General features: G+C 44.3%; 2 protein-coding genes across 4 annotated transcripts; one reads left to right on the top strand and one right to left on the bottom strand.

The window, feature by feature from the left end:
• Nucleotides 1–2,506: 2,506 nt before the first annotated feature.
• Nucleotides 2,507–3,646, bottom strand: LOC147458730 (uncharacterized). The gene has a single exon (XM_086509683.1). The coding sequence runs from the start codon at nucleotides 3,267–3,269 to the stop codon at nucleotides 2,862–2,864; it is 408 nt and encodes a 135-aa protein (XP_086365809.1). The 5' UTR covers nucleotides 3,270–3,646; the 3' UTR covers nucleotides 2,507–2,861.
• A 58-nt stretch (nucleotides 3,647–3,704) lies between these two features.
• Nucleotides 3,705–27,117, top strand: LOC147458729 (LRR receptor-like serine/threonine-protein kinase FEI 1). Of its 3 annotated transcripts, none has more exons than XM_086510167.1 (13): nucleotides 3,706–5,154; nucleotides 5,348–5,480; nucleotides 5,585–5,656; nucleotides 6,849–6,920; nucleotides 7,036–7,107; nucleotides 7,189–7,260; nucleotides 8,050–8,121; nucleotides 24,901–25,016; nucleotides 25,095–25,259; nucleotides 25,343–25,681; nucleotides 25,942–26,199; nucleotides 26,278–26,411; nucleotides 26,698–27,117. In XM_086510167.1, exons 1-13 carry the CDS (start codon nucleotides 5,007–5,009, stop codon nucleotides 26,914–26,916), a joined length of 1,872 nt encoding a protein of 623 aa, XP_086366293.1. In that variant the 5' UTR covers nucleotides 3,706–5,006; the 3' UTR covers nucleotides 26,917–27,117. The 3 variants fall into 3 exon arrangements, with proteins under 3 accessions (XP_086366294.1, XP_086366293.1, XP_086366292.1); XM_086510166.1 differs by having other exon boundaries at nucleotides 3,708–5,154; nucleotides 7,024–7,107; XM_086510168.1 differs by lacking the exon at nucleotides 8,050–8,121 and having other exon boundaries at nucleotides 3,705–5,154; nucleotides 7,024–7,107.
• The last annotated feature ends 264 nt before the right edge of the window (nucleotides 27,118–27,381 follow it).

The raw sequence follows: 27,381 nt of genomic DNA, 5'->3' as shown, positions 1-27,381 counted from the left end.
TCTCTCTCTCTCTCTCTCTCTCTCTCTCTCTCTCTCTCTCTCTCTCAATGTTGAGTTTCGGTGTTGCCATCATATGTGCTGCTCAACTTGCTGGCATAAACTATTTCAAAAAAATAGCGTAAACTATTAAAATTGCCAGTTATTTTGTAAATTTTCTATCCTAAAGGGTATTTGCATGTTCTTGAAAATGGATTTTTCTTGAATCCTGGTCACTCCCATACATCTCTCTCTCCTCTCTCTCTCTCTCTCTCTCTCTCTCTCTCTCTCTCTCTCTCTCTCTCTCTCTCTCTCTCTAGTTCGTGCACCTTGGCTTGTTGTCGTTGAGTTGCTGGCCTACCCTGGTTCACCATGCTCTAGCTGGCGTCCCCACAACCTGCTACGGCACTTTGACGAATATTGACCCCAGCAGCCTGGGCCCAATGTGCGAAGAAAACTATTTTCCCAAACATACAAAATACCCTTTCTTGAATTTGCGAAGAGGAAATTTAAAAAAATCATGTTATTTTCTCAAGAAAAAAATTCTGTATTTTGGGGTGGAATTTCTCCTTTTCCCCTTGCCCGAGCCCAGTGTTCGAGATTTTTTTTTTCCAAACATACAAAATTCCCTTTCTTGAATTTGCGCGAAGAGGAAATTTTAAAAATTAGGTTATTTTTCTCTATTTTGGGGTGGAATTTCTCCTTTCCCCCTTGCCCTCAACATGCATTTTGGAATCGAAAACAACACGATATTAAGCTGAGGTACATTTTTCCCAAACACTGATACAAAATTCCCTTTCTTGAATTTGACCCCAGCAGCACGGGCCCAATGTTCGAAAAAAACTATTTTCCCAAACATACAAAATTGCCTTTCTTGAATTTGCGAAGAGAAAATCTTTAAAAAATCAGGTTATTTTCTCAAATTTTTATACTATTTTTCTCTATTTTGGGGTGGAATTTCTCCTTTTCCCCTTGCCTGGGCCTAGTGTTCAAGAAAAACCAAACTATTTTCCCAAACATACAAAATTCCCTTTCTTGAATTTTCAAAGAGGAGATTTTAAAAAACAGGTTATTAATTTTCTCAAATTTTTACACTATTTTTCTCTATTTTGGGGTGGAATTTCTCCTTTTCCCCTTGCCCAGGTCTATTGTTCGAGAAATTTCCTCTTCCCAAACATACAAAATTACCTTTCTTGAATTTGCGAAGAGAAATTTTTAAAAATTAGGTTATATTTTGCCATTTTTGGGTGGAATTTCTCCTTTTTCCCTTGCCCTCAACATGCATTTTAGGAATCGAAAACAACACGATATTAAGCTGAGGTACATTTTTCCCAAAAACTGATAAGAGGAAATTTTAAAACTTACGTTATATTTCTCTATTTTGGGGTTGAATTTCTCCTTTTTCCCTTGCCCCCAACATGCAATTTTTTTTCCAAACCTACAATATGCCTTTCCTTGAATTTGCCAAGAGGAAAATTAGGTTACTTTTTTAGGTTTTTACACTAATTTTCTCTATTTTGGGGCAAAATTTCTCCTTTTCCCCTTGCACTCAATCGGCATTTTGGAAATTGAAAACAGCACAATATTAAACTGAGGTACATTTTTCCCAAACAATATCCTCATCGTGAATGCCCAAGGATGCACGGCATCGGGCAAGGGGAAAAGGAGAAATTCCACCCCAAAGTAGAGAAAAATTGTAACTGGTCGGGATGATCGCGCCGCCTCATGCTTGGGCAGTGTTTGGGAAAAATGTGTTTCAGCTTAATATCGTGTCGTTTTCAATTTCCAAAATGCCGGTTGAGCGCAAGGGGAAAAGGAGAAATTCTACCCCAAAATAAAGAAAAATAGTGTCAAAACCTAAAAAGGTAACCTCTTGGCAAACTCAAGGAAAGACATTTTGTATATTTGGAAAAATGATTTTTTCCCGAACAATGCTGTCAGTGCCCTCTCTCTCCCCTCCCCCTCCAAAAGTTTTTTTCTCAAATTTTTATTTTTCTCTATTTTGAGGTGGAATTTCTCCTTTTCTCCTTGCCCGGGCCCAATGTTTGAGAAAAATTATTTTTCCAAACATACAAAATTCCTTTTTTGAATTTGCGCGAAGAGAAAATTTTAAAAATTAGGTTATTTTTCTCTATTTTGGGGTGGAATTTCTCCTTTTCCCCTTGCATTCAACATGCATTTTTGGAATCGAAAACAACATGATATGAAGCTGAGACACATTAAAAATGTCAGAGTTCCTTCTTTTCATGAACATAGGAACACGTGGCAGAAGTAGGTTTGCTTCTCGTTTGGCTAATACTCTTCTTTTTCGTCTTTTTAAATTTTTACATTTTTCTCTCAATTTACCTGCAATTATAAGGTAAAGTGGAAGTGTCTGTAATATGTAGTTATCGCTCTCTATCTATGTTCCCTCTCTATGTGTCTAATTATTGCCCTCTATCTATGTTGGCTCTCTTAGTGTCTAAATGCCGTCATTTTCTCTCTGACTCTTTTTCTCTCTACATCATACTCCATAATAGTCCGGGCCTCTTCATGCATAAGATTTCGGCACGATCAAGAGACCGACCTAGGCTTAGTAGAGCAAGTTGCTTCCAGGCGCTCTTCATGAGCACCTAAATCACCGCCGAGATTTCGCAATGTACTCCTCATCATCAGGAAGGAGAGAGAGAGAGAGAGAGAGAGAGAGAGAGAGAGAGAGAGAACTCAAGCGGGGGTTGAACATGTTATTGTTACACCATCCGTAGCATGGAAATTATCAGAAACGTAATTGATCAGTTTCAATTGTCATCATCGCCATTTGAAATCTGGTCATCACCAAAACAGGCCAAGAAGTCTTTAAAGCCATGATCGAAAAAAAATTTAGATCTTTCCATTCTCTTGTGCATTCATACCACAGTGGCATTTCCATACCTATCCTCTTTGAGAACATCCGTCTGCATCAGCTTCACAACCGTTATTCCAATCTCAGGTTCTTCGATTGTCAAACATATTGTAGAGTACTCTCCATCGTGCCAGTTTTGAAACGACCACTTTTGCATTATGAGCTTATCTTCTTCAAGCTTCATGTTGACACCAGTGATAACGCCATCAAAGATAGAAAATTGGCCTCCAATTTCAATATTGATCTTGGCTTTGCTTTGAGTAAATCCTCTCCATCTATTCTCATCAGTCTTCACAACTTTACCTCCAGCAGAAGTAGCTTTTAGTACCAATTTTCCTTCAAGCTCGTCTTTTGCAGGCCACCCCTCCTTCATGATCTCCTTCACAAACTTATCCACCCTTTCCAGTAGCATGGATTTCCTTTTAGCTAGAAAACTTTCTCGAAGCCTTTGTCCAACAATACCCTCATCCAAAACAGAGAACTTCCAAGACTATAAGCACATGAATAGTGTTGCGCTACAGGCAACTTTGGAAAATTTCGTCAATTTTGCACTACAGGCAGCTTCAGAGAGAGAGAGAGAGAGCTTGAGAGAGAGAGAGAGAGAGAGAGAGAGAGATCCCCTTGCCTTGCAGAGCTTGAGGCGACAAAGATCAGACCTCCAGTCCTCGGTTGCGCGCACCTGTGTATGTGTGTGTGACACACACACACACACAGAGAGAGAGAGAGAGAGAGAGAGAGAGAGAGAGAGAGAGAGGCTTTCCAGGAAGCCCCTTGCCTGGCAGATCAGCTCGAACGCGCTCGCTCGTTTTTGGGTTGGGGGGGGGGGGGGGGGGGGGGGGGAGAGAGAGAGAGAGAGAGAGAGAGAGAGAGACTCCACGTCTGAGCCTGCTCCCTCCTGTGTCCACATCTCCGCCTCGAGTTGAGGGGGCTTGCCTCGGGCTACTCAGAAAGAGGGTGGAGCACGCCTGCAGCATCAGATTCAATGCCCGGATTCAGCCCAGGCCCGTCCCTTCGTGCAGTCTCTCTCTCGAACTCTCGAGTCTCTCCCTTCGTGCTACGTGCAGTTTCAAACTCTCTCTCTTCGTGCAGTCTCTGGCCGCTGTGGCGGGCGCAAGGGCACACCAACCGGAATGAACTCCTGCTGACACGTGTCCGGGGGGGAGGGCCGGAATCCTAAATGGCAGTGTAAATTGTAAACGACGGTGGAACCTTATGGACGAGCAACGGTCGGTCAAAAGGGGAAGAAGGCTATCTCCTCGATCTCTCCAGTCTTCAAGTCTAGAAGCCTAGTCACGAGACTCTCTTCTGGCGTCTCTGATCAGTGAGGGAGAGGGCTGACAAACCCCCACTCAAACAAACGGCTACCTTAACCTTGTCAACACCATTCCCTCTGATTTCCCACCTCCCCCTTCTCTCTCTCTCTCTCTCTCTCTGTCGCGCGCGCGCTTGAATCTCCACGCCTATCAAAGAATTCTTGTGATGGTCCACAAGATCAATCCCGAATTATCCATTCATCTGGGGGGCGGGCAGAGGAAGGAGAGCCAGTGAAAACTCCCACAATACAATACACGCGCGCGCGCGCACACACACACGAACGGCAAAGACCCATACACACCATTAAAGAGCTGGGCGTCTGTATCAATCACTGCCTGTTCTTTTTGCACTTTGTAAATAATTGCTGTTTTGGTTATAGGTAGTTCATGAAGGCACAGATTGTGTAGCTAGCTCATCATCGGGGGAGAGAGAGAAGAAGAAGAGAGTTTTAACGTCGTAGGGAACTACCCAAAAAAGAAAGAGAGAGAGAGAGAGAGAGAGAGCGCGCGGATGCCAATTGCCACTAGCCTAACCAAAGTCACTAGTGTATACTAATACATACAAATTGGAATTGTGCTACCGGGATTTGGTAGTGGGCAAGCCAAATTACCCTTACCTGCCACTCAACCCCTTAAGTGCCCAGCCTTCTGCATGCAAGTGTAAACTTCCTCTCTTCTTCTTTCTGATGATCTAATAAGTAGGTACAAGAAGAAGAAGCAGCAGCAGAGCAATTGGACAGCTCTGTTGTATGTAAAATATCTCTAATGACCTCGATCATGCAACTTGAAGGATTTCAGAAAACAAATAGCTGATCATCAGCGCTCACAAATACAGAATGAAATTGTTATGTAGTGCACGTACCAGGTCCAGGTCCACGCTCTCACCACCATTTGTGTATACCATGGCCTACGTACGATTCTTCTTCCTGGCTTTCCTCATCGTATTCACATGCAAGTTACCTACATATGCCTTGACACCTGAAGGTAGCTGCTTCCCTCCGTTTTGACACAATCTTCAAATTGAAAATTTGACAAGAGCATCTACAATCCCCACATGCACACCAATATGCATGCAAAACTGCACGTTGCACTCAACTTTGGGAGGATTTCATGATTTCTTCAGAAAGGCGAAGGCCTATTGATGTCCTTGTGCTGTCACCGTTTTCTTGAAATACAGGTGAAGCATTACTTGTTTTCAAAGCTGGGCTACAAGACTCGCTTGGGGTTCTCAACAATTGGAAGATGTCCGATGAGAATCCTTGCCGCTGGAGGGGAGTGAGGTGCAGCCCTCGGAAGCATGTTATCAGCTTGTAAGTCTGCATGTTAATCATGATAGAACTTGGAATTTCTCAACCTTCGCACATTTTATGTTGGCAGACATGCATTCTAATAGTGTACACCTCCGTTGGCTCAGGAATTTACCATACAGCCGATTATGGGGTCCCATATCTCCACTGGTGGGAAAATTGGTGGAGCTGAGACGTCTGTAAGAACCTCTTTCATGATTTTCTTTGTTGTTCCACGGCCAGACCGAGCGTTTTCCCTTCATTAAGAGTGTCATCCTTAAACTTGCATTTGTATATCCTCATTAAATATGTGGTTGTGTGTATGTGTATGACTAATCAGGAACTAGGAGGGTATATTTGTCTGAACTTGGAGCTGAAGCTGGTAGTCTCTGTTAAGAGTAAAGTATGCCAATCGAATTGCCACTTATAAGCAAAGATGATATTTGGGGCACGCTCAGGACTAGGAGGATTTATAGTTTTATGGAAAGACTCCTCTTCTCTGTAGAAAGTAATTGTGAAGCTTGATTGGACTGGATGAAAGGTTGTTTGTCAAAGGCAGTCCCTGTGAAATGAAATATGGTGGCATACTAAAAAGCCAAGTGCTGCGGAGACACATGAAGTCTCTTGTTGTCTATCAGGACTAGGAGGATTTATAGTTTTATCGAAAGACTCCTCTTCTCCGCATAAAGTAATTTGAAGCTTGATTGGATTGGATGAAAGGTTGTTTGTCAAAGGCAGTCCCTGTGAAATGAAATATGGTGGTGTACCAAAAAGCCAAGTGCTGCGGAGACACATGAAGTCTTTTGTTGTCTATCAGCTCTATGAAATGGCACTGCAGTGCGTTGATCGATTTGCGTCATCTGCCTGTGTTGTTGCAACTAGGCCTGTTGATGACTGCTCTCTAGAAGACTCGAGCTCCCAAGTCTCCAAAGTTTCATTAGCAGGATGAAAGAGAGGCCTTCTTTGCTTGACTAGATCAGGTTTTGTACACATGAAGTCTTTGTTGTCTATCAGCTCTATGAAATGGCACTGCAGTGCGTTGATCGATTTGCGTCATCTGCCTGTGTTGTTGCAACTAGGCCTGTTGATGACTGCTCTCTAGAAGACTCGAGCTCCCAAGTGTCCAAAGTTTCATTAGCAGGATGAAAGAGCGTCTTTGCTTGACTAGATCAGGTTTTGTGTATATGTAATTTGGAGCTTCAGAACAGCATCTAATAGGTCTTGGTTCAAATATGTTTAGTAGAGCAGTTAACAGATTAGTCGCACCTATATAATCTAGAGCCTTCACTACAGGAACAAATTGACCTTGGCTAAGAGGCAATCAAGAACACAACAGTGAGGTAAGTGAGCTATGTCAACTTGTGAATTGCTCCCTTTTTGTTCTTTTTGCAGGAGTTTACATGATAACAGTCTCTATGGAGCACTGCCGATTGAGCTAAGCAACTGCAGCAAGTTGAGGGCATTGTATGTGCTACTCTATTCTATGGTCTCTTGGAAACTTCACAAATGTTGTTAACCCTTCTAATTGCTCAGCTTAAGAAGGTTTTATATCAAAAACAATGGTCAGTGTTGCTTGCAGGTATTTGCAATCAAACTTTTTGAGTGGTTTGATTCCCCATGAGCTTGGATACCTTTCGAGCATTGCTATATTGTAAGTTCTCAATTAATTCATGACTGTGCTAGAATATTCATGCTGTAAAAGCAAGAGTTTTATTTTGCTCTTCCTTTACAGGGACATTTCAGGAAACGCTTTAAGTGGCACAATTCCACCCTCTTTGGGAGAGTTGAAGCGATTGACATACTTGTATGGTGAAGGCCTCCTTGCAAGTTTTTGTGATCAAGAACCTTCCTTGGGTTTCCTTTGTGTTGATGGGATCATATTCTTCTCTTCAAACAAAAAGGGCATAGACATTATTTCCTATGTAGAACGGATGATTTGTTTTGACAATCTATGTGTCTGAGACTGAGACTGGTACCTTTTTAGCACACACTTGACCATGAGTTTTATTGTGGTAGATTTTCCTTGTCATTGTTACCTCAAGATAGCATGTGGGCTTGGAGTTGGCAGTGATTTTCAGACTCTGTTTTTGAGCAATCGAACTTGTCATTGCGCTGCATGAAATACACCAGCAATTCTTTGTCTATTCGATCAATGTTTGGTGGGGGATGAGGATTGCGGGTAGTGTTCTTAGGTAGAGGATGAGGATTTTGATGTTCAGAAGGATGCCAAAGAAAGCACGTGCTGGATGTGATATTCTTGGCAATTGTTACGGGATGGAAGTAGTGGCTAATCTGCGCCATCAAGGCTGGTGTGGAAGGGCACCATGATTTGTAGAGTTATGACTTTGCCGATGTCATTACTTTTATATTATGTCCACACGCTTTTTATAGTAGAGTTCCACCTTTCTTAAGAACAGGGCAATGGGATGATGGAAGGTTGAGATTTAATAGTCAGTGGAGCTCTTTTGCTCACCTTTACTGTCCCTGTATTAGCATTGCGCATACTTCGAATGCAGATTTTCATTAGTTTTGGATTGAATTGGAACCGATTTTTCTGGTTGAACCTCCATGCTCAACCTTTTTTAATGTGCAGGAATTTGTCCATGAATTTCCTGATTGGAAAGATACCCGAGACTGGAGTGCTGGCATCCTTCTCCAATGCATCGTAAGAACTAGACTTTTTGCTAGTTGTTCATGTAATGGTTTGCAACGCAAGTGCCAGAATGTGGCTGCATTTGAGTGTATTAGGGGTGTCAACATATCAGCTGAAGGGTCCAGGGTTTAAATATCCTCTGGGAACTTTTTGGTGTAGGTGTAGGCCTTATTTGTCATGACCAGGGCAGGTTTGACATTGCAATAATCTCAATAAGTAGAGATGAATTCTGCCCAAACAGAAAGAAATTCCATCCTTGGAGACTCAATTGTTCCCTTCAACATGCCTTTCAAATTTTTTTATTGAACTTGCCAGGAGAACCCCTTCTTGTCTACTTGTAGGGTAGAGGATCCAGCTTAGAGAGCCCTGTAGTACGTAAAAATTCAGTATTTTGGGAAGGATTTTGCAAATCTACTTGTGTATAACATGTCATTGCCAATTCTACTTGTAGAGGATCCAGCTTAGAGAGCCCTGTAGTACGTAAAAATTCAGTATTTTGGGAAGGATTTTGCAAATCTACTTGTGTATAACATGTCATTGCCAATTCTAGCATTGGATTCCCCACGAGAAGACTTGGACACTCCAAGTCAAAAATCTACCGCGATAGCACCAAATGACCACTCCAAAACAGATCACAGTTCACAATTTATTCGACATTGGCGGCGGAGTTCCGTGCCTAGAGATATTGGCCCAAAAGACTTGCGCCCCTTTCGATAAGGCGCTCACACTCAGACTCTGTGTCCAGATGCTCTGAGTTGTGAGAGGCCAGCCCGCTTATTTAAAAGTACAAGGGATGCCAAAAGGAGAGCCCCAAAATCTGAAAATCAAAAGCCCTTTTAAATAAAGCAGGAACTTTCCCTTTTCTCTCTCAAGCCATGCTTGGCTCAAAATAAAGCAACTATTCAAAGCTTTCTCTCTCAACAATTTGCGTAAGCTTTTTCTCTTGCTTTTCGCTGCTGGTTTTGCGTAGAGCAAACTGTCCATACAGCTGCCGTAAATTCCGTCGTGAAAAGCGCTGGCGTCCATACAGCCCTGCCACGTCATCCTACGTGATTTCCGGCCCTGCTGTATAGGCAGCCGCGTCATCATGCCAGTCTGTAGCAATCCAGCCTGCCAAATGTGTGAGCCAGGGGTGAGTGTGTGTGCACTGGGCAGCCACGTCACGAGTTTGTGACAATTTGAGATGTCATAGTTGGGCCACCTTGTACAGTTTGGTCATTGGAGAGACCAATCCTCATAGCATCATTAGACTCGGCTCGGCGGTGGCAATCGAGCCAGAGTAGTCTACCGCTATTGAGCCCACAGTAGCTGGCAAAGACAAAGACACAACCTGTCCTCTGTCCTCTGTTTACAAGTCGATGGAGAGATTTGTTGTTGATGGTGGAATCTACATCTTTGCAAGTTTATAGAAACCCTTGTTCAATGAGTTGCTTACTAAGTGGCAATTCTGGAAACCTTGGGAAAATCAAGCTGGGTCCACCCATTACTCTTGAATGGCCGTATTCCATTCCAGCTGTTTGTTCACATATTTATTGGTGACCATTCTCCCAGGGACTTCATTAGGGCATACCCCCCACAGGTGGGTGTTAGCTATCGATTTTCCACTCCTCCCTAGGTTTGGCCAGTTTCATCTTCAATAATGCCATAGGAAGCTCAATAAGTGTGGTATCAAGTTGATAGAAGAGCCTCAAATCCTTAAATGTGTCAACCCACTTTTCATTTTCTACCACCTTTCCCTTTTGTGCGGTTGATGATTCTTCAAAGGTATTTTGAACGAATTTCGAGAGCACTGACCCTTTAGACTGCTCCTCATACCTCCATTAGATTGTTTGGGTCAATGGTTTTCTTCAGCTAAGCCTTTGAGGGATGGTTCCTCACGGATTGATATTTTGTTCATGCCCATATAGTAAGACCTAGCTTCCTTGCTCTAGAGGGGTCACCGGTGATATACCTAGTGATCGATCAGAATTTGACTTAGGCATAAAGCTTTATATAAATTGACTTTTTCTTCTGTATAATTGAGCACTATGTTGATAATGAAAATCAAGGAAATGTACCAAGATGTAGTAGTCTTTAACTACACCAACCTTCCCAAAGCATCCTTGCTACAAGAAAAATTTGATTATTTCGTTGGCTTTAGCTTCTATTTCAGATGTCTATTGTCTATGTCCATGATAAAACCAAGGGAAGTACCATGATGTAGGAGTACAAACCTCTCCAAAGCATCATCAATTTGGTGCTCAATCCTATATAGAGATAACCCATAATCAATAAAGCTTTTTGCCTCCATCAAAGTTGATAATCGATGCAACAAGCCTGATCATATATAAGTATGAAATCTACTGGCTGGCAGGTTACATTTATGCTTTAGGCTTAGGCCCTTGGAGATTTCCAGCAGAGTATTTAAGGGATAAGTCCTTGGGGATTGAGGTTTTCTTCATGAAGGATGGGTGGATTATTGTTTGGGATTGCTTGAAGATTGCATCCTATTTTTAGGATTCAACAGAGGGACCTTATGAGCTGGATGCAGACGAGGCTACATGAACATAGGGGATTCTCCAGCACCAAATTGATGATGCTTTGGAGAGGTCGGTACTGCTACATCATGGTACTTCCCTTGGTTTCATCATGGAGGATGGGTGGATTATTTTTTAGGATTGCTTGAAGATTGCATCCTATTTTTAGGATTCAACAGAGGGACCTTATGAGCTGGATGCAGACGAGGCTACATGAACATAGGGGATTCTCTGCTCCATGGAGGATATGCGCCGTACATGTTTGTGCTCTATGCATAGTATGATACTTGGGGTCACTATGGTAGGGAAGGCTCCACTAAACGGTTTTGCTGCTCTACTGGAAGGCGGAAAGAGCATCTATCAGATTTATCAGATTTATGTAGGCTTCTCATTGATTATACCATATCTCTAGGGGGGTATCTAATGCTTGGGGAAGTACAATCATGAAGTGCATCAAGCTGACTAGCTCCGTTCTATGTCAAACTGGGAGTGTTAAGATATGGTACATGGGTGGGTGTGGTGTAAGGGTTGCGCGTATGATTGCGGCTGGGCCTACCAATTTCAGAGCAAACCTCTCCTGTCTCTTCTGGGCTGCCAGATCGTGGCGAGTGTGGATCTTGTGGATCAGCATGCGATGGAGTCTCGGAGGAGGTATGTCATTTGGAGCTCGGGGACGTCTCCTAGCTTTGACCGTCTCAACCTGCTCTAGGGTGATCCCTCTCTATGTCTTTGTGAGCAATGGTAGTAGGGTTGTGGTCCTCTTGAAGAAGTTTGTAAGTTGTGATTGTTTGCCACCCTATGGTGCAGTGTGTTTGCCACCCTGGTGCCGCTATAGTTGCAAACCGTCTCAACTTGCTCTAGGGTGATCCCTCTCTATGTCTTTGTGAGCAATGGTAGTAGGGTTGTGGTCCTCTTGAAGAAATTTGTAAGCTGTGATTGTTTGCCACCCTATGGTGCAGTGTGTTTGCCACCCTGGTGTCGCTACAGTTGCAAGTAGTGTTTCCCTGTCTATGTATCTCCACTAGAAAATGGCCAAAGCTGGTCTCTAGACTCCATGATCAATCGCAGTGTAAGGTGTAGATGAACTTTGTTCAAGATGAGTGCTCCGAACTATGCTCAAGGTTCCTTTTACTTAGGGAAGGGAGAGCCTTCCGTTCTTTAATGAGAGAGTGCAATGGACAAACAAAGTGAATGGACACTGTGCGTGAAGGTGTATGAGATTGAGAGATAGAGAGAAGAGAATACGACACCAGAGACGTTTGTAAAAACCCTCCTCTGAAGGCCCCACTCTCGTTGGCGAGAGTGGTCTACTATTGATTGCACAATCTGGTATAAAAGTGGATGGATGCTAAGTTCTAACTGATGCAAGTCTAATGGCTATGCCGATGTCGACAGTTGACGACGGACCGAGTCGATGGCTGAAAATTGAGTGTTTCAACAACCTGTGTACTGCTGTCCAAAAACACCAAGGAGGCTGAAATCTGCTGATGCAAAAACGCAACCTGCTGTAGCATGAAAATGCTGGCTGACTGCTGTAATTGAGTGCTTTCTGCTGCCTTGAAATGCTGATTTGCTCGCCTTTTTAGACTTCCCAAAAACGCTGATGTTACCGGTCTTAAATGTTGGCTATAGGGCTGAATATGCAGGCTGAAAACGCTGTGTTGAAAGCTGGAAACGCTGCACAGTGTGGCTGAAAATGCTAGCAGGCTGAAGCTTATGGCGATGAGGCTAGATGCTGAAAACGACCAAGGGGGGAGTCTAGCTTGAGAGGGGGAACCTGCTGCCCTTGGCCTGTGTTCTCCTTGCTCTTCTACCCAATAGTGCTAGCCTAGGTTTGCTTATATATTATCTTACCCAAATTTGCCCTACTCAGTTCCCAACAAAAGTCACTTAAAATAATAAGTGAAAAATGTCCAAAAAAGGGAAAATAGGTTTAATGCACTGGAAAATGCTCCTAATGGATTTTAATGGTAATGCTGATGATCATGCTGTGTGCAACTGGAGGATATGTATCTAATCTAAGTGTCTGGACATGGACGGTTTGGAACAGACTCACAAAAGTGCTAGAACACTTCCTATTCTAGACTAACTTGACTGAACTGAACCCTGGTCATGCTGTATCTTGTCCACGAACGAACACATAGGGTTGGCTGTGTCACGTGACATCCCCTCCTTTTTAAAGTGAGGTACTGGTACCGAACTGTATGGCGTCGAGGGAGATCGCCAATAGCATCTGGAATCTTGAAAAGGACTCTTCGTCGGCCCATTCTGATGTGTGGGTCGTGCGATACTTGAACTTCATAAAGGTCTGCAACGCTTGCTTCTTTGGGTCGCGCCGAAAGCGACACAAAGGCTTCTGTAGCTCCTTCAATGCTTCAACTTCGTCTAGAGTCATGCTTCTTCCTTCTTCATGAATCTCCATGACTGAAAATTCATGAAACCACTTCCAACACAAAAACATGAACATACCCATTCCATGTAAAGTGAATGGAAAAAATCTTGACTTTTCTAAAGACTGTGCAGGTAATGTAGATGAACAAATAGACGGAGTGCCAACCCCGTTCACCATACACACGCAAACAATGAGATCGAATCTTGTGTTTCTGATCTAAATCAATCAACTGTGGCAATTTACAACGGAAATGCCCATGCTTGGTGCTCATACTTTCTTGTGCTCTTTCTACAACTGTGTCGTGCTAAGGAAGAGACATGGAATGTGACTTCCTTGAATGCATATCTTTCAGCTTTTCATGAATAATCCGCATACATCCGTGCTCATTCATGAGTGAATCGTGCTCAGCGAACAATGTCATGCTTGTGAAAAGGGATCACATAAGGACGGTGACCAAAATACAGGAAAGCATCACGAATGAAACACTGGAACAATGCGTGCTAACTAATCATTCGAATACATAGTACTTCCTGTAAGGGTTCTTTGGACCTAGGCTTGAGAGCGAAGATCGGTTCGTCGTGTTTGATCGAATCTGCCTCAAGGGGTGCTGTGGACCTCGACTCGAAAGCAAAGATCGATTCTTCGTGATTGATCGACTATGCAACGAGGTTAGCTTCGCCTAAAAAAAGCATCAACTAAACCATCATCCTTGTGAACAATCGTGTCTTGATCATACAAATCATCATGCTTGTGAGAAAACACATCATGATCATCATGCAAATCATCATGCTTATCATAATCATGCAATTCTTGTGTATCATGCTTTGGAGAAGACGAGACTGAGAGAGTCTCCTTCTCCTGAATGCTTTCATTCTTCGCCTGCACATTAGAAATGAGAGAGGAAGAATGAACAACGTTCTTGCGATTCAATTCTGTTTTTCTTTATCGTACTTGCGATCAAATTCTTTGGCATCCAAGCGTAATTGCTCGCGCTCACGCTCCATGGCTGCCATTCTTGCTTCGTGCCACGTTGTCATCATGTCCATCATCGTCTTGCACCAAGCCCCCGTAGGATCTGGTTCAATCCTTGGCGTAGATGGGGAAGGGGGAGGGTCGGAAAAACCTCCTGGTGGGGAAAATTCTTCTTCGCCTCTCTCATTCTCATCATCTCCAAGTGAAGTATCCATTCCACTTCGAGTAATGACCATCCACTGAAGTCGTGGGTTCTTAAGTTCACGAGGAACTTGGGTTCTTGTGAGTCTTGGTCCACTGAAGTCGTGGGTTCTTAAGTTCACGAGGAACTTGGGTTCTTGTGGGTCTTGGGTTCTTGAGTTCTTGGGGGTCTTGAGTTCTTGAGGTTCTTCTTTAGCTTGCAATCTGTGTTAGAGAAGGATCTTCTCTTCACCCGAGCTCTACTCTTTTCCGCGGGCGCACCCCTTGACGGCCTTGCGCTCACACCAAGGTTGCTTTTTCCCACCTCACGTCGATTGGCCAGCCGCCAAGTGCACGGTCCGCTCTCAATGAGTGAAAAGAGGCACAAGGGGAGGCTGGACAAGCCCTTCTTTCTTGGGTTTCCTGTCACTCTTCAAAAACACGACTAGGAATCGACACGCCCAAGTGGACTTGGGTTACGTGCGACCGCAACAAGCAAAAAAAATTATGTGGTTCTTGTGGTTCTTTCCTTGAGTGATACAGAACACTGCCAAAGCTCTGATACCAATGTAAGGTGCAGCGGAATGAATGATGAACTTTGCTCAAGATGAGTGCTCCGAACTGTGCTCAAGGTTCCTTTTACTTAGGGAAGGGAGAGCCTTCCGTTCTTTAATGAGAGAGTGCAATGGACAAACAAAGTAAATGGACACTGTGCATTAAGGTGTATGAGACTGAGAGATAGAGAGAAAAGAGAATACGACACTGGAGACGTTTGTAAAAACCCTCCTCCGAAGGCCCCACTCGTTGGCAAGAGTGGTCTGCTGTAGTCATTTCGTCTATCAGTTCCTGCACTTAAAAAGAAGTCAAGAAACAAATTAGTATCATTATCAGGAATTCAATTTCATTAAAGTCATACAACAGAATACTGTCAGCTTTCAGTATCCCTGAAGCTCAAAGAGACATCAGTGACTCTAGTATCGAAATCAAGGCATTTGTTGACAAAGGAGCGGAGTGACTCCCCTCTTGTGCATCCCACTGCGCCAGATCTCCGGCCAAGCTGAATTCTGGGTTCCATTTGGAGTAGACTATGCTAAACCAAAAGCATCGAGGTAAAGTTTCACAATATGAGGAGTATCTGCTAGGTTCTCCTCCTCCATCCACTTGGCATCTAGTGCATGATAGTTCTTGAACTTAACCAAGAACCGCCTTCGGACTTTACCTTTATTCTTCGTATCCTTATGTGCCAAAATCTGTTCAGGAACAAGGATCTCCTCATTTTCTTCTACTTCGGGTTGCTCATCGGGCTTCCCATCATCAGGCACATCACCTTTAAAAGGTTTCAAGAGACTCATATGAAATGCATTGTGAATTCTCCAGGTATCTGGCAGTTTCAATCGGAAGGAGACATCATTTATCTTTTCGGTGATCTGGAAAGGGCCGTAGTATCGTATACTAAGCTTTGGAAAAAGCCTCTCCTTTCCCTTTTTTTTTCTTAGGCGTGTCTTCTCAAAACGTAAGAGCACCCAATCATCCTCCTTCAGTTTCAAGTCGCGACGATGGCGATCTGCTGCCTTTTTCTGTCGTTTTCGAGACTTCTGCAAAGTCTCGGGAACCTTGGCAAAAGCCGTATCCAAATCTCGCGTATATTCATCCGCTTCAAAGATCTTATCTTTCGTGCTCAGGAAGGGTGGAACCTTCGCAACACCTTCAACAATCTCAAATGGCGCCTTCCCCGTCGAAGAGTGTATCGTGTTATTGTAGGCAAATTCCACCAAAGGTAAGTATCTTCCCATTGAGTCTTTTGATCTGAGATATAAGACTTCAATAAATCTAGAATCACTGAATTGGCAATCTCGGATTGCCCGTCAGTCTGTGGGTGGAACGATGGCGAGAACTGCAACCTCGTGCGAATGTTCTCCCAAATTGCCTTTCAAAACAAATTCGTAAATCTGGGGTCTCTGTCGGAGACAATCGTCTCAGGCATGCCATGTAATCTGAATATCTGGGCCACAAACAGTCTCGCTAAGTGATCCGGCTTGATTGTTTTCTTCATTGGAATGAAATGAGCCTGTTTGCTAAATCTGTCAATAATAGTCCAGATACCATCGTGACCACTCTGTGTTCTCGGGAGATTAAAAATGAAATCCATTGCAATACTTTCCCAGGGGCGGGTGGGTATGGGTAAAGGCTATAACAATCCCTGTGCCTTATGCCTATCAAACTTGATCTTCTGGCATACCAAGCAACTGCGCACAAACTCTTCCACATCCTTTTTGAGTCTTGGCCAAAAGAAGTATCTCTCTACCCCTTTCATGGTGGTAGCAATGCCGCGATGGTCCGTAAAAGGTGGACAGTGGCATTCAGTCATAACCTTTTCCCTCAACGGCTGTGTAACGCACAACATGGTTTTTCTCATCAAGTAGCCTTCCCGTATGGAGCATCCTGCTACTGTCTCCCCATCCTGTATCCGTGTGAAAATATCGGCAAAATCTGTATCTGTGGCATATTGGTCGACCATATTCTCGAAGCTCCTATGATGTATCACGGAAATAGCCAGAACCAACGTCTTCCGAGACAAAGCATTTGCCACCACATTCTTCTATCCCTGCGCGTGGACAATCTGGAAGTGAAACTGTGACAAGATGTTCGCCCATGACATCTGCTTTTCCGAAAGCTGCTTTTGTGACAAGAAGTAGCGATAAACTTTGATGGTCTGTAAAGACAGTAAAATCCGCTCCGAGTAGGTAATGCTGCCACTGAGTAAGAGCATGGATAACCGCCAAAAGCTCCTTCTCATATATCTGTGCTGTCATCTCCGGCCTAGAGAACAATCGGCTCTCGTAAGCAAAGACATGGCCTTCTTGCATCAAGACCGCACCTAGACTACGACCGCAAGCATCACAATATACTTCAATGACTTCTGCAAGTCCGGCAAAGTCAAAACAGGTCCTGTAGTCAATTTCTCTTTCAATGTCTGAAAGGCAGTCACCTCTGTGGGTCCCCACGAGAAAGGGACTCCTTTCTGTGTCAAGATATGCAAAGGGGAAGCAACCTCTGTAAACTTTCGTATGAACCGCCTGTAGTACGAACACAGTCCCAAGAAGCTTCTAACTTCATGGACATTCTTCAAATCGGGCCAATCACGGACATAGTTTTTCCATACGTCAACCACACGTCGCACGCACATGGGTACGGAAGTACGGAATAAGTACGGATGAGACTACTTGGAAATTCCACACGTCAGATAGCCTACTACATAGGATACTTGAAAGCTTACATACTACACCACCATGTTTTAAACTTTATACACAAACACAAAACCATAGAAAGTTCAGAAATTAGATTTTGGAGACTAGCTTGTGGGCACGGGAGAAGCTGAAGGTTAGCAAGAGAGGGCGACAAATTAGATTTTGGAGACTAGCTTGTGGGCACGGGAGAAGCTGAAGGTTAGCAAGAGAGGGCGAGAGAATGTGCTGGCCGCTGGTTTGCAGCTCGCAACTCACTGATGTGCTGCAATGCCTGCATAACAGAGTCAGCAGCCCAACTCGCGCAACCAAAAAATTGTAGGCGAAAAATTTTTGCCCCAAATTTACTGCCGGGTACGAAATCACTTTCCATACGTTTCCGTACTCATCCGAGTACGGAAGTACGGCTAGGCAACCACACGGGTAGGAAAAAAACTAGGATCACGGATAGTCTCTATCTTGGCCGGATCCATTTGCACTCCTACTGGTGAGACAATGTGTCCCAAGAAGTGTATCTCTGGTAGGAAAAATTCACTTTTCTTTGCATTAATCACTAACTTGTGATCTCGTAATGCTTGAAAGACCTGAAGCAGATGATCTCTGTGTTCTGCCTCATTCTTGGAGAAAACAATGATGTCGTTAAGATAGTGCCAACAAATAGTCTGTGCTCTCGAAAAATCCTGTCCATCATCCGGTTAAATGTCGTAGGAGCATTGGTTAAGCCAAAAGGCATCACCAAAAACTCAAATAACCCAAAAGTCGTCCGAAAAGCTGTCTTGTAGACATCTCCCGGCGCTATCTTGATCTGATGATATCCGCTCTTCAAGTCAATCCTGCTAAAGCACGAGGATCCCTGTAACCTGTCGAGAGTATATCATCGATCCTAGGAATCGGAAATCTGTTCTTGATGGTGATTTTGTTGAGAGCTCTATAATCGATGCACATTCTCCAAGATCCGTCTTTCTTCAAAACCAACAACACTGGAGAGCAATACGGTGAAGTACTAGGTTGGACAAGACCCTTTTCCAAGGGGTCTTTCACTTGGTTCATAATCTCTTCGTTCCGTGCTTGGTGGTGTGCTTCCAGGAATCAGATCAATGGTATGATCTTCAGGACGAGCGGGTGGTAACTCGCCTGGCAGGCCCTCTGAGAAGCAATCGGCATGAGAGTGGAGAAAATTTTGGTGTTCTTTATCAAGTTTAGACATATTTGTCCTATCCTCATCACTCAACTCTTTCATAAAGATGGAGTAAACAAACAGATTGGATTTCATTAATTTAGAAATGGTCGAAGCCGATACAATAGGGACAGACTCGCCCTTCAATTTAATATCAAGTACAATGGTTCTGCCCTTCTTTGTAGTCAATGTCGTTGTCCTCGCCCGATAATCGACTACGGCGTTGTTCTTGTGGTACGAGGGAATCTCTAAGAGAACATCACAACCTTCCAAAGGCATTATGAAGAAGTCCTCATGCCCCAAATACCCTTGACAATGCAACCGATCTTTGCCAATGACAGGTGTAATGGCCACGTCCCTGCCGGGTGCCGCTAGGACTGCCTCTGTAAGTGGTCCCATCCAATCGGGAGTGATCTCAAGCTGCGCCGCCAATTCCGGTGAAATGAAGTTGGCCTTGGCTCCTCCGTCAAAGAAGATCAGGGCCTCTTGATCTTTCACTTTGCCCCAAGCTCGACAAAGTTCTGTACTTTCGTCCATGGTGTCGGGATCGGTACCCACACAATCTGGAACCACTCTTGTTTTCATCTTGCCTTTTCTAAACATTCCTCGGCTTCTCTCGAACTCTCAGGCCTTTCATCGTCCTTGTCGTTTCGTTCTTTCTGTGCCTTTTTAGGGCACTTCGCGGAGATATGTCCAAGTTTCCCGCATCCAAAGCACTTCCCCTCCCTGATGAAGCGAGCTCTCTCCTGAGGAGTAAGCTTGCGTCGTGCATCCTTTTTCTCTAGGTTGCTCTTTTTCTTTCTACTTTCATTCCCAGAAGTCTGTTCGGCTCGTTGTGTCATGACCTCATCTGTGGGGTAGGTCAGACTGCCAGAGTGAATGGCAAAGCCCCGCTTCGCATGACTCATCAACTCCTGAATAGAAGCTGACTTTTGTTCCAAGCAGTGATCTCGGATCTCTGTAGGTAGACCCAAGGTGAACCGCTCAATCTGTTCTCTGAACGAGATCTTCTTGAATGAAGAGGCGGGTAGAAAAGAGCTCCAGAATCTTTCACAGTAAGTATTCACTGTATCTCTCTTGGTCATCCGAAGATGGTTCCGAGCAGTTCGTATATCTCGTTCATACTCTTGCGTCAACCAAGAAGAAATAAAAAGCCTCTTGAATTTCAGCCATGTAACTGGCACAGTCTTGCTTAATAGAAGCGTGGACCACCAAGTGCTAGCTTTCCCCTTAAAGTATGAGGCAGCTCTCCGAATCTTGGAGTGCTTTGAATAGCGTCCTCCCGCGAAAGCGATGTCAAACTGCTGTATAAAAGACAGCCTTCGAAGCATCTGAGTATCCAGAAAAAGTATCAAACTTGAGCGCGTGGCCACCTTCCTTAAACTCTCGGACTTTCTTGCTTTTATCTTCGAGAAAGTCATACTGGTTGGCTTTGTAAAAATTCTTCTTGTTCGCATAAAAGTTTCCGTTATCAGAGTCTGAACTGTCCGTAGACTAGTCCTCTGTAGAACTGTCACTCACTGGGCTAGATTTATACTTCTTTGCCTTTTTCTTGCCCTTTCCGAAGCGTTGTTTCTTGCTTCGCTTTTTGCTTTTTCTGTCTTCTTCGCTCGAGTCTGAAGAGCTAGAAGAACTGTCAGAAGAAGAAGAAGAAGAACTGGGTACTCCTTCAAATTGGGCACGCTTCTTCTGTTTCTTTGCCTTGTCGAATGTCGACCCAAATATCCTTGGAAGTCAGTGCCTTTCTTCTGCTTTTTGCCGTGCTTTTTGTCTTTGTTGTGCGCGTCAAAAAGCTGAGCAATCCGTGCATCAACCATGTTTTCCAATTCCTTCTCCGTATATTTCTTTGGGACAGGAGGTTTCTTGAGAGCGTGTTTCGGGAGTGGTGTTGTGCTTCTCTGCCACTCCATATGCACTTCCTCCAAAGAGGTCTGCAGAGCTCATATATTTTGCCATCTTCGGGTCCTTTGCAAAATTGAGCATCATCTTTGTTGCATCGTTGATCAACTGTCGACGCTCCATCTCTCGATGCTTCGCCTGAGTAGGCCGAGGCGGGCCATACTCTTCTCGTGCATCTTCGTTGTGGTCTCTTCTCGCATCTCCGGATGCAGAAGGAGTCTACTGATCCTTGTCTGAAGCCATAGATGCCGCGGAAAAAAAAATTGGGGATCGGATTTCCCGTAGAAGAGAAATCGGCCATGCTCTGATACCACTGTAACAGACTTGGACACTCCAAGTCAAGAATCAATCGCGACAGCACCAAATAACCACTTCAAAACATTTCACAGATCACAATAGATTTGCACTGGCCCGGCGGAGTTCCGTGCCTAGAGATATTGGCCCCAAAGACAAGCTCCCCTTTCGGTATTTCTTTATGTATTAAATCAATGTTAAAGTACAAAGAGCGGTTAGGGTTTCACTCTCAGACTCTGCGTGCAGATGCTCTGAGAAGTGAGCCCTAATCCGCATATTTAAATGTTACAAGGGATGCCCAAAAGCAGAGCCCCAAAAGCGAATCAAAAGCAGTTTTTCTCTCTCTCTCCATGAGAGTAAAATAAAACCAATTCAACTCTCTTTCTCTCTCTCCAAATCTTTTGCGTGGCCAAAAGCTGCAGAAATAACGTCGCTACTGCTTTTTTTTAAGCTTCCGCAAAATCCGAGATCCTGTTGCCACGTGGCACTGGTGCGAGCCTTTTTAGGGCTTCCAGCCACTTAGGGTTTCGGCCAGCAGTTAGGGTTAGGGTTTCCAGAAATTAGGGTTTTTTTGAAAATTAGGGTTTTTGGCAGAAATTAGGGTTTGCAGGATTTTTAGGGTTTCTGCTGCCGGTAGCCACGTCATCTGCTTGTGACAAGGACTAACTTTCATCATTAGAAGCAAGACAAAAGCTACATTCATGACATTGAGGATTTCATGACCGAAACAAAGAACAAGAGGCTTCAAGGTTTACATGTAACATGAGCCTTGACTTTACCTTTGAAACGTCCAAACTCATACAAAAACGTTTCTGAAATGTTTCGTAGGTGTCATGAGTGAAGAAACGCGTTTCTTGGCAACACTGCGCTCAGGTGGGCTCACAAAGGTGACGCCCAAGTATACATAAACCACCACCTCTACGTGTCTACCTGTAACCATAAAGACTGCCGCACTCCTGACTCCTCTGAAAGCATGAAAGATCATGACCTTTGTTTTCCCAAAGCACTTTGAGCCCTCTTTGTGTACAAAAGTCGTCAAGAGCCTCGAGGTGTCGTTGTCCTCCTATGACTCAAAGATCAAAACAATGTTAGTCAGCATAAAGCATGATATGTACTCAACACCTCCAAGGTCTGCATCCTCGCCACCGACTTACAATATCAATGTTGATCCCGAAGAGGGTTGGGGAGAGTGGGCATCCTTGCTTCACACCAATGGTGCTAATAATAGGGTATCGTCTTCGGGGCATCGTACTCTCCCCTTCACTAGCTCATATAAAGCATATATAGCCCTGTTAAGGTACACCCAAGCCTTGGAAGCTCTGAAAGAGCCTCTCATATGAAATGCTTTGCGGAAGTCCACAAAGCAACAATGTTGTCTCTTCTTCCCCGCTTTTGCCCCATCAATCAGGCGGGGCAGAATGAAGATGTGATCTATAGTAGAGAAGGCTCGTTCGTAACCTGCTTGGCTGGGGGCTTTGAGTCCCTCCCTCCTCAAGTGCTGCTCAGTAGAGTTTGGCCATGGTGCTGCCAATCACAATGGTCCTGTAATTCCTTGGGTTTAGAGTGTCGCCAGACTTGTGGATAGGCACAATAGTGTGTCTAGTCCACTCCTTTTTGAAGCCTCTGCCATAGCCCTATTGAAGGTGTATGCAATCAACAGGGCTATAGTGTCGGCTGTGTAAATGAGATGCCGAGCAGATCTGTGGTGCTATAATGGATGTATGGTTCGTGTTACCATATTTGTGGTAAAGAAAGTGGAGACGGTAGGACGGGGGGCTGCCCAAGGACCTGATACAATATCTATGCATAATCATGCCATGCCTGAGGGTCCTCAATGGGCGTGGTCGGGCGCTCTCTAGGACTCCGCCATGCTGTTGTACAACGACGCTCATAAATAGGTGGGAAAGCTCAAGCTCCTCTTTCTCCTTGAAAGCTCGTGACTTGTAGCGTGTGAGATTCTTCATCTGTCTTTTGGCCTCTTGCTCTGTAGTCTTCCCAAGAGCTCTCTGTGCTCGTAGGGTGCAATATAGCCCTCATCACTCATCATCATACCAATTGTTTTGTGGCATAGTCCTTGGGGGGCTAATATGTCCAATGTGAGTAGTGTGTGAAGGCTGAGGTCTGATGTGTGTAAGACGGATGAGATTTAGGAGGTGAGTGTGGACAAAGGCCTGCATGAGTATATAGGGGCTAGTTCTTGTGTGAACTAGATGGTAGAGGGTGTGTGGGAGATGGTGGCCCCAATGAAAGAAAGAGGTAGGTAGGCATGGTCGGCTCCGATGAAGATGGGTGGAATGGTGAAAGAGTTAATGAGATGTATAGCCTCCAAAGGTGCCATCATATAATCCACTGTACTCCCCCCTCCCCCCCCTCTACGACTCCATGTGACATGCATGTCAGACCTCCGGACGTAGGCCAAAGTGCCTTCCTGTTATATATAATGAGATGGTGCTCGAGCTCAATTTGAGTAAATGGCGTCCATAGGCAGTGAGAGGGGCTCTCTGTTGAGACTCGGATAAGATCCTTCTCGCCCAAGCATGTGCCCCTCCATCAAACATGTGTATGGTGACTCTGCCCCACCACCCGTTATATATAACAAGATGGTACTGGAGCCCAATTTGAGTAAATGGCGTTCATAGGCAGTGGGAGGGGCTATTTGCCGAGACTCAGATGAGATCCTTCTCCTCCAAGCATGTGCCCCTCCATCAAACGTGTCTACGGTGACTCCCCCCACCACCCTACCCCTAGTTAGTGGTAACAAACTTGGAGCCTGTGGGTGCAAAGTAACAAAGGGTGATGGATATAATCTGCTCCTGAGTAATCTCTAAGCGGATCCAAATGAAACAAGCCTTTGGATCTCAGGCTACACTGCTCAGTCTCTCCTCTCTGAAGAGAATGGGCACTCCTTTAGACCCTCAGGAAGTATTCTGGCGTGTATACTTCTGGTGGGTAGACTCCCACTCGAATCCGTGGATCCTTAGTGGGCCCCTCTTTGGACTCCTGTGAAAACAATGTCTCGATTGCTCATCACCTCGTCTAGTTCTTGTGTCTATAGATCACCATTGTAGTTCCCAACCGCAGGGTGAATCTTCTCATTTGTGTCCCATAGACTGCAAGTCCCTTTGCAACAACCTTGCCATCAATGATGACCCGGCCGGTCATTGTGGTATGATGCCTTTCCTTCTTCAGGTGCTTTGAGCTGTTCTACTTGTATTGGTGCGAGGTTGTTGTCTAGGTAGATGGGGGCCCCGTGAGTTTTAATAGAATCACCCTTTTTCTAATGAAAGAGGTCCTTGCCTCTTCGGGGAGAATTGGAGGAAGAGGGCCCTCTCTCTCGTTAGGTCTTTGCTGGCTCTCCAAATCTTGTTGAAGGGGATGGCTCTTCTTCCTTGTACCCAAGCTTGGTACATAGTTCTCTACCATCCATGCTGGTGTGGAGTCGTTGGTGGCTCTTCTTCTTTGTACCCAAGCTTGGTACATACTCTATCATCCATGTTGGGCGTGGTGACTCTTATGTCGAGTTGACGAGCATGTCGTATCTCCTCTTGGAGGGTGGTGTGTGTGAAGTCCCTTTGCAACGACCTTGCCATCAATGATGACCCGGCCGGCCATTGTGGTATGATGCCTTTCCTTCTTCATGTGCTTTGAGTTGTTCTACTTGTATTGGTGTGAGGTTGTTGTCTAGGTAGACGGGGGGGGCCCGTGAGTTTTAGTAGAATCACCCTTTTTCTAATGAAAGAGGTCCTTGCCTCTTTGGGGAGAATTGGAGGATGAGGGCCCTCTCTCTCGTTAGGTCTTTGCTGGCTCTCCAAATCTTGTTGAAGGGGCGTGGCTCTTCTTCTTTGTACCCAAGCTTGGTACATAGTTCTCTACCATCCATGTTGGTGTGGAGTCGTCGGTGGCTCTTCTTCTATGTACCCAAGCTTGGTACATACTCTTATCATCCATGTTGGGCGTGGTGACTCTTATGTCAAGTTGACGAGTGTGTTGTATCTCCTCCTCTTGGAGGGTGGCGTGTGTGTGTGTGTGTGTGTGAGAGAGAGAGAGAGAGAGAGAGAGAGAGAGAGAGAGAGAGAGAGAGAGAGAGAGAGAGAGATTTTCAAATGCTTTTTGCAGCTTTGTGGGCAATTTAGATTTGTGCGGTGATCAAGTACGTGTAGTATGCAAGAGTGAGTTGTCAGATCCTTCTATTGTCAAGGACCGGAACGACTCCTCTCCAATAGCAAGTGCAGGTAAACTGGCAAACAAATGGCTTAAAACTAGTGTGTTATATGTACATCTGTGGAGAGCTTATGTATTGGTGGGTGCAGTGGCCCCCGAATCATCTGCCACCTATGTGAACAGCCTTCTGATTGGTGCTATGAGCACTATGGGAGTCTCATTTGCTCTGTTGCTTGTGTGCTTCTGGGGTTACTTTTTGTACTATAAAAGACGGCATGTCAATGAAGAGATCATAAAGCCAGTGGCGTCAACAGGTATGTTACATGCCTTACTCTCATTACTGGTTACTACCCTGCAGAACAGTATGATAATGATCACACATTCTGTTTGCTTGCAGAGTCCAGAATAAAGATAAATATTTTCCATGGGGACCTTCCATACTCATCGAGAGACATAATGAAGAAAATAGAAATGCTGGATGAAACTAACATAATCGGTTCTGGTGGTTTTGGCACAGTCTACAAATTGGTCATGGATAACCATAATGTTTTTGCAGTGAAAAAGATTGAGAAACACGGCAGGCACTGTGAGCGTATATTTGAAAGGGAATTGGAGATTCTAGGCATACTTAGGCATAGAAATCTTGTGAATTTGCGCGGATATTGTAATGCTAATTCCATGAATTTGCTTATTTATGACTATTTACCAAATGGCAACTTGGAAAGTCTATTACAAGGTAAGCGTAACCTTGTTTTCAATCAATGCATGCCAAGTCTATGGATATGATATGTTCATTTAGTCCCTGCAATGGAATATCGTTTAGGTTCATCGCAAATTGATTTTGTCAAAAAAAGCAGAAAACTTACATTCATGCATGTTTTTAATCTGTGTACCGTCTATTCTTCAGCAACCGAAGGTCACTAACATGAAACAAGATCGCCATCTCCGTATGGATTTTTGACCTTAATTTGTTTACATGTGTCCTTTGTGAAGCAGCCCACCGACCGCCACAGGTACCAGCTTTAACATGGGCAGACAGGTTGAAGATCGCTAGCGGAGCAGCCCGTGGGTTGTCATACTTGCACAATGACTGCTGTCCAAAAATAGTCCACCGGGACATCAAGTCGAGCAACATCCTTCTTGATGAAAATCTTGAGGCACACCTTGCTGATTTTGGGCTCGCTAAGCTTATGGAAGGTTCTGAAACACCTGTCACGACAGTTCTTGCCGGAACTTTTGGCTATCTAGCTCCAGGTTTCTCCTGCCATCTCCTGTTGCTAGTTTGCAAAACTCTTCATGTGTGTTTGACTTGACTCACAAAATTGTTTGCAGAGTACATGCAAAGCGGCATTGCTTCCGAAAAGACAGATGTATATAGCTATGGAGTGTTGCTGCTTGAGTTAATAAGTGGACGAAAGCCAACAGATATCACCTTTGTGGAAATGGGCACGAATTTGGCGGGTTGGGTAAGATGTTTGTTCAATTATGATTGATCTGTCGGGTTTGTTAAAGTTTGTGCCAGGCTGCCTGACATGGTACACTGGTCATTTAAATGTGTTGATAGAGTGAGTGTCTTCAGCCACAACAGCCCTTCTTGGGTGATATGAGCTGTCCTCACATCCTGATCTCTTGTGAATGTCACGGATTTCTTCAACTTTTGAGGATATACCCACCAGTGCATTCTGCTTGGTTTCTGCACTTTCTGGCGTTAGCAGTTGCGACATGTTGTTGATCACAAATTGGTTTGAACAGGCGGAGATGTTAGTGAAGCAGAACCGGCTTGATGACATCCTCGACCCCACTTGTGGATCGGTAATGAGGGAGAGTATCGAAGCTATGCTGTCGTTGGCAATGGCATGCACCTCACCAGCTCCTGAGAAGAGACCAAGCATGAACAAAGTTGTCCAGATGCTGGAAGCTGATACGTTATCCCCATGTCCCAGCGACTTCTATGATTCTAGTTCAGATTGACACCACACTTTGGAACCAAGAGTAGAACCAGTAGGACACAACCTGAGTCAACTCACAAAGCAGTGGGGCCTCTCTCTTTGTACACACATAATTCTTTTCCATTCTTTCTTTAGGCTCTCAGAGAATTGTAACTGCAACATTCTTTCCATAGAATTTGTAAAGAAAAATGCAAATTCTAATCTTCTGTGAATCTGTCAAGAATCGCAAAATCTATTGTTGTTTGGAGTCCATGAAGGGAAAACTCGCTCGACTACATATGGGCTCATAATGATAAAACTATATGTTAATAATAACAAGTAAAGCCTCTAAGCATTACCAATCAAGTTAGTAATGACCAAGTGACCAATGAACTTCAGATGCTGCACATTTAAATTAAACTTTGCTTGCATAATCCTGAATAAAAAGTGTTGACTATTATGAAAAATCTAACACCAAGTTGGCAATAGGTATCCTCGATCGATTACA

This window comes from Adiantum capillus-veneris, chromosome 4 (genome assembly GCF_014529385.1).
Source record: "Adiantum capillus-veneris isolate H3 chromosome 4, ASM1452938v2, whole genome shotgun sequence".
Classification (NCBI taxonomy): Eukaryota; Viridiplantae; Streptophyta; class Polypodiopsida; order Polypodiales; family Pteridaceae; genus Adiantum; species Adiantum capillus-veneris.
The sequence above is the reverse complement of the archived record's forward strand: the minus strand, read 5'-3'. Positions and strand labels throughout refer to the sequence as shown.

Excerpts from the sequence above, each read along its gene's own strand:
- LOC147458730 (XM_086509683.1), bottom strand. The coding sequence starts at position 3,269 with ATGCTACTGGAAAGGGTGGATAAGTTTGTGAAGGAGATCATGAAGGAG.
- LOC147458729 (XM_086510166.1), top strand. The coding sequence starts at position 5,007 with ATGAAATTGTTATGTAGTGCACGTACCAGGTCCAGGTCCACGCTCTCA. Across the intron at positions 6,921-7,023 it reads TGCAGCAAGTTGAGGGCATT|TGTTGCTTGCAGGTATTTGC; the intron begins GTATGTGCTACT and ends AACAATGGTCAG. Across the intron at positions 7,108-7,188 it reads CTTTCGAGCATTGCTATATT|GGACATTTCAGGAAACGCTT; the intron begins GTAAGTTCTCAA and ends CTTCCTTTACAG.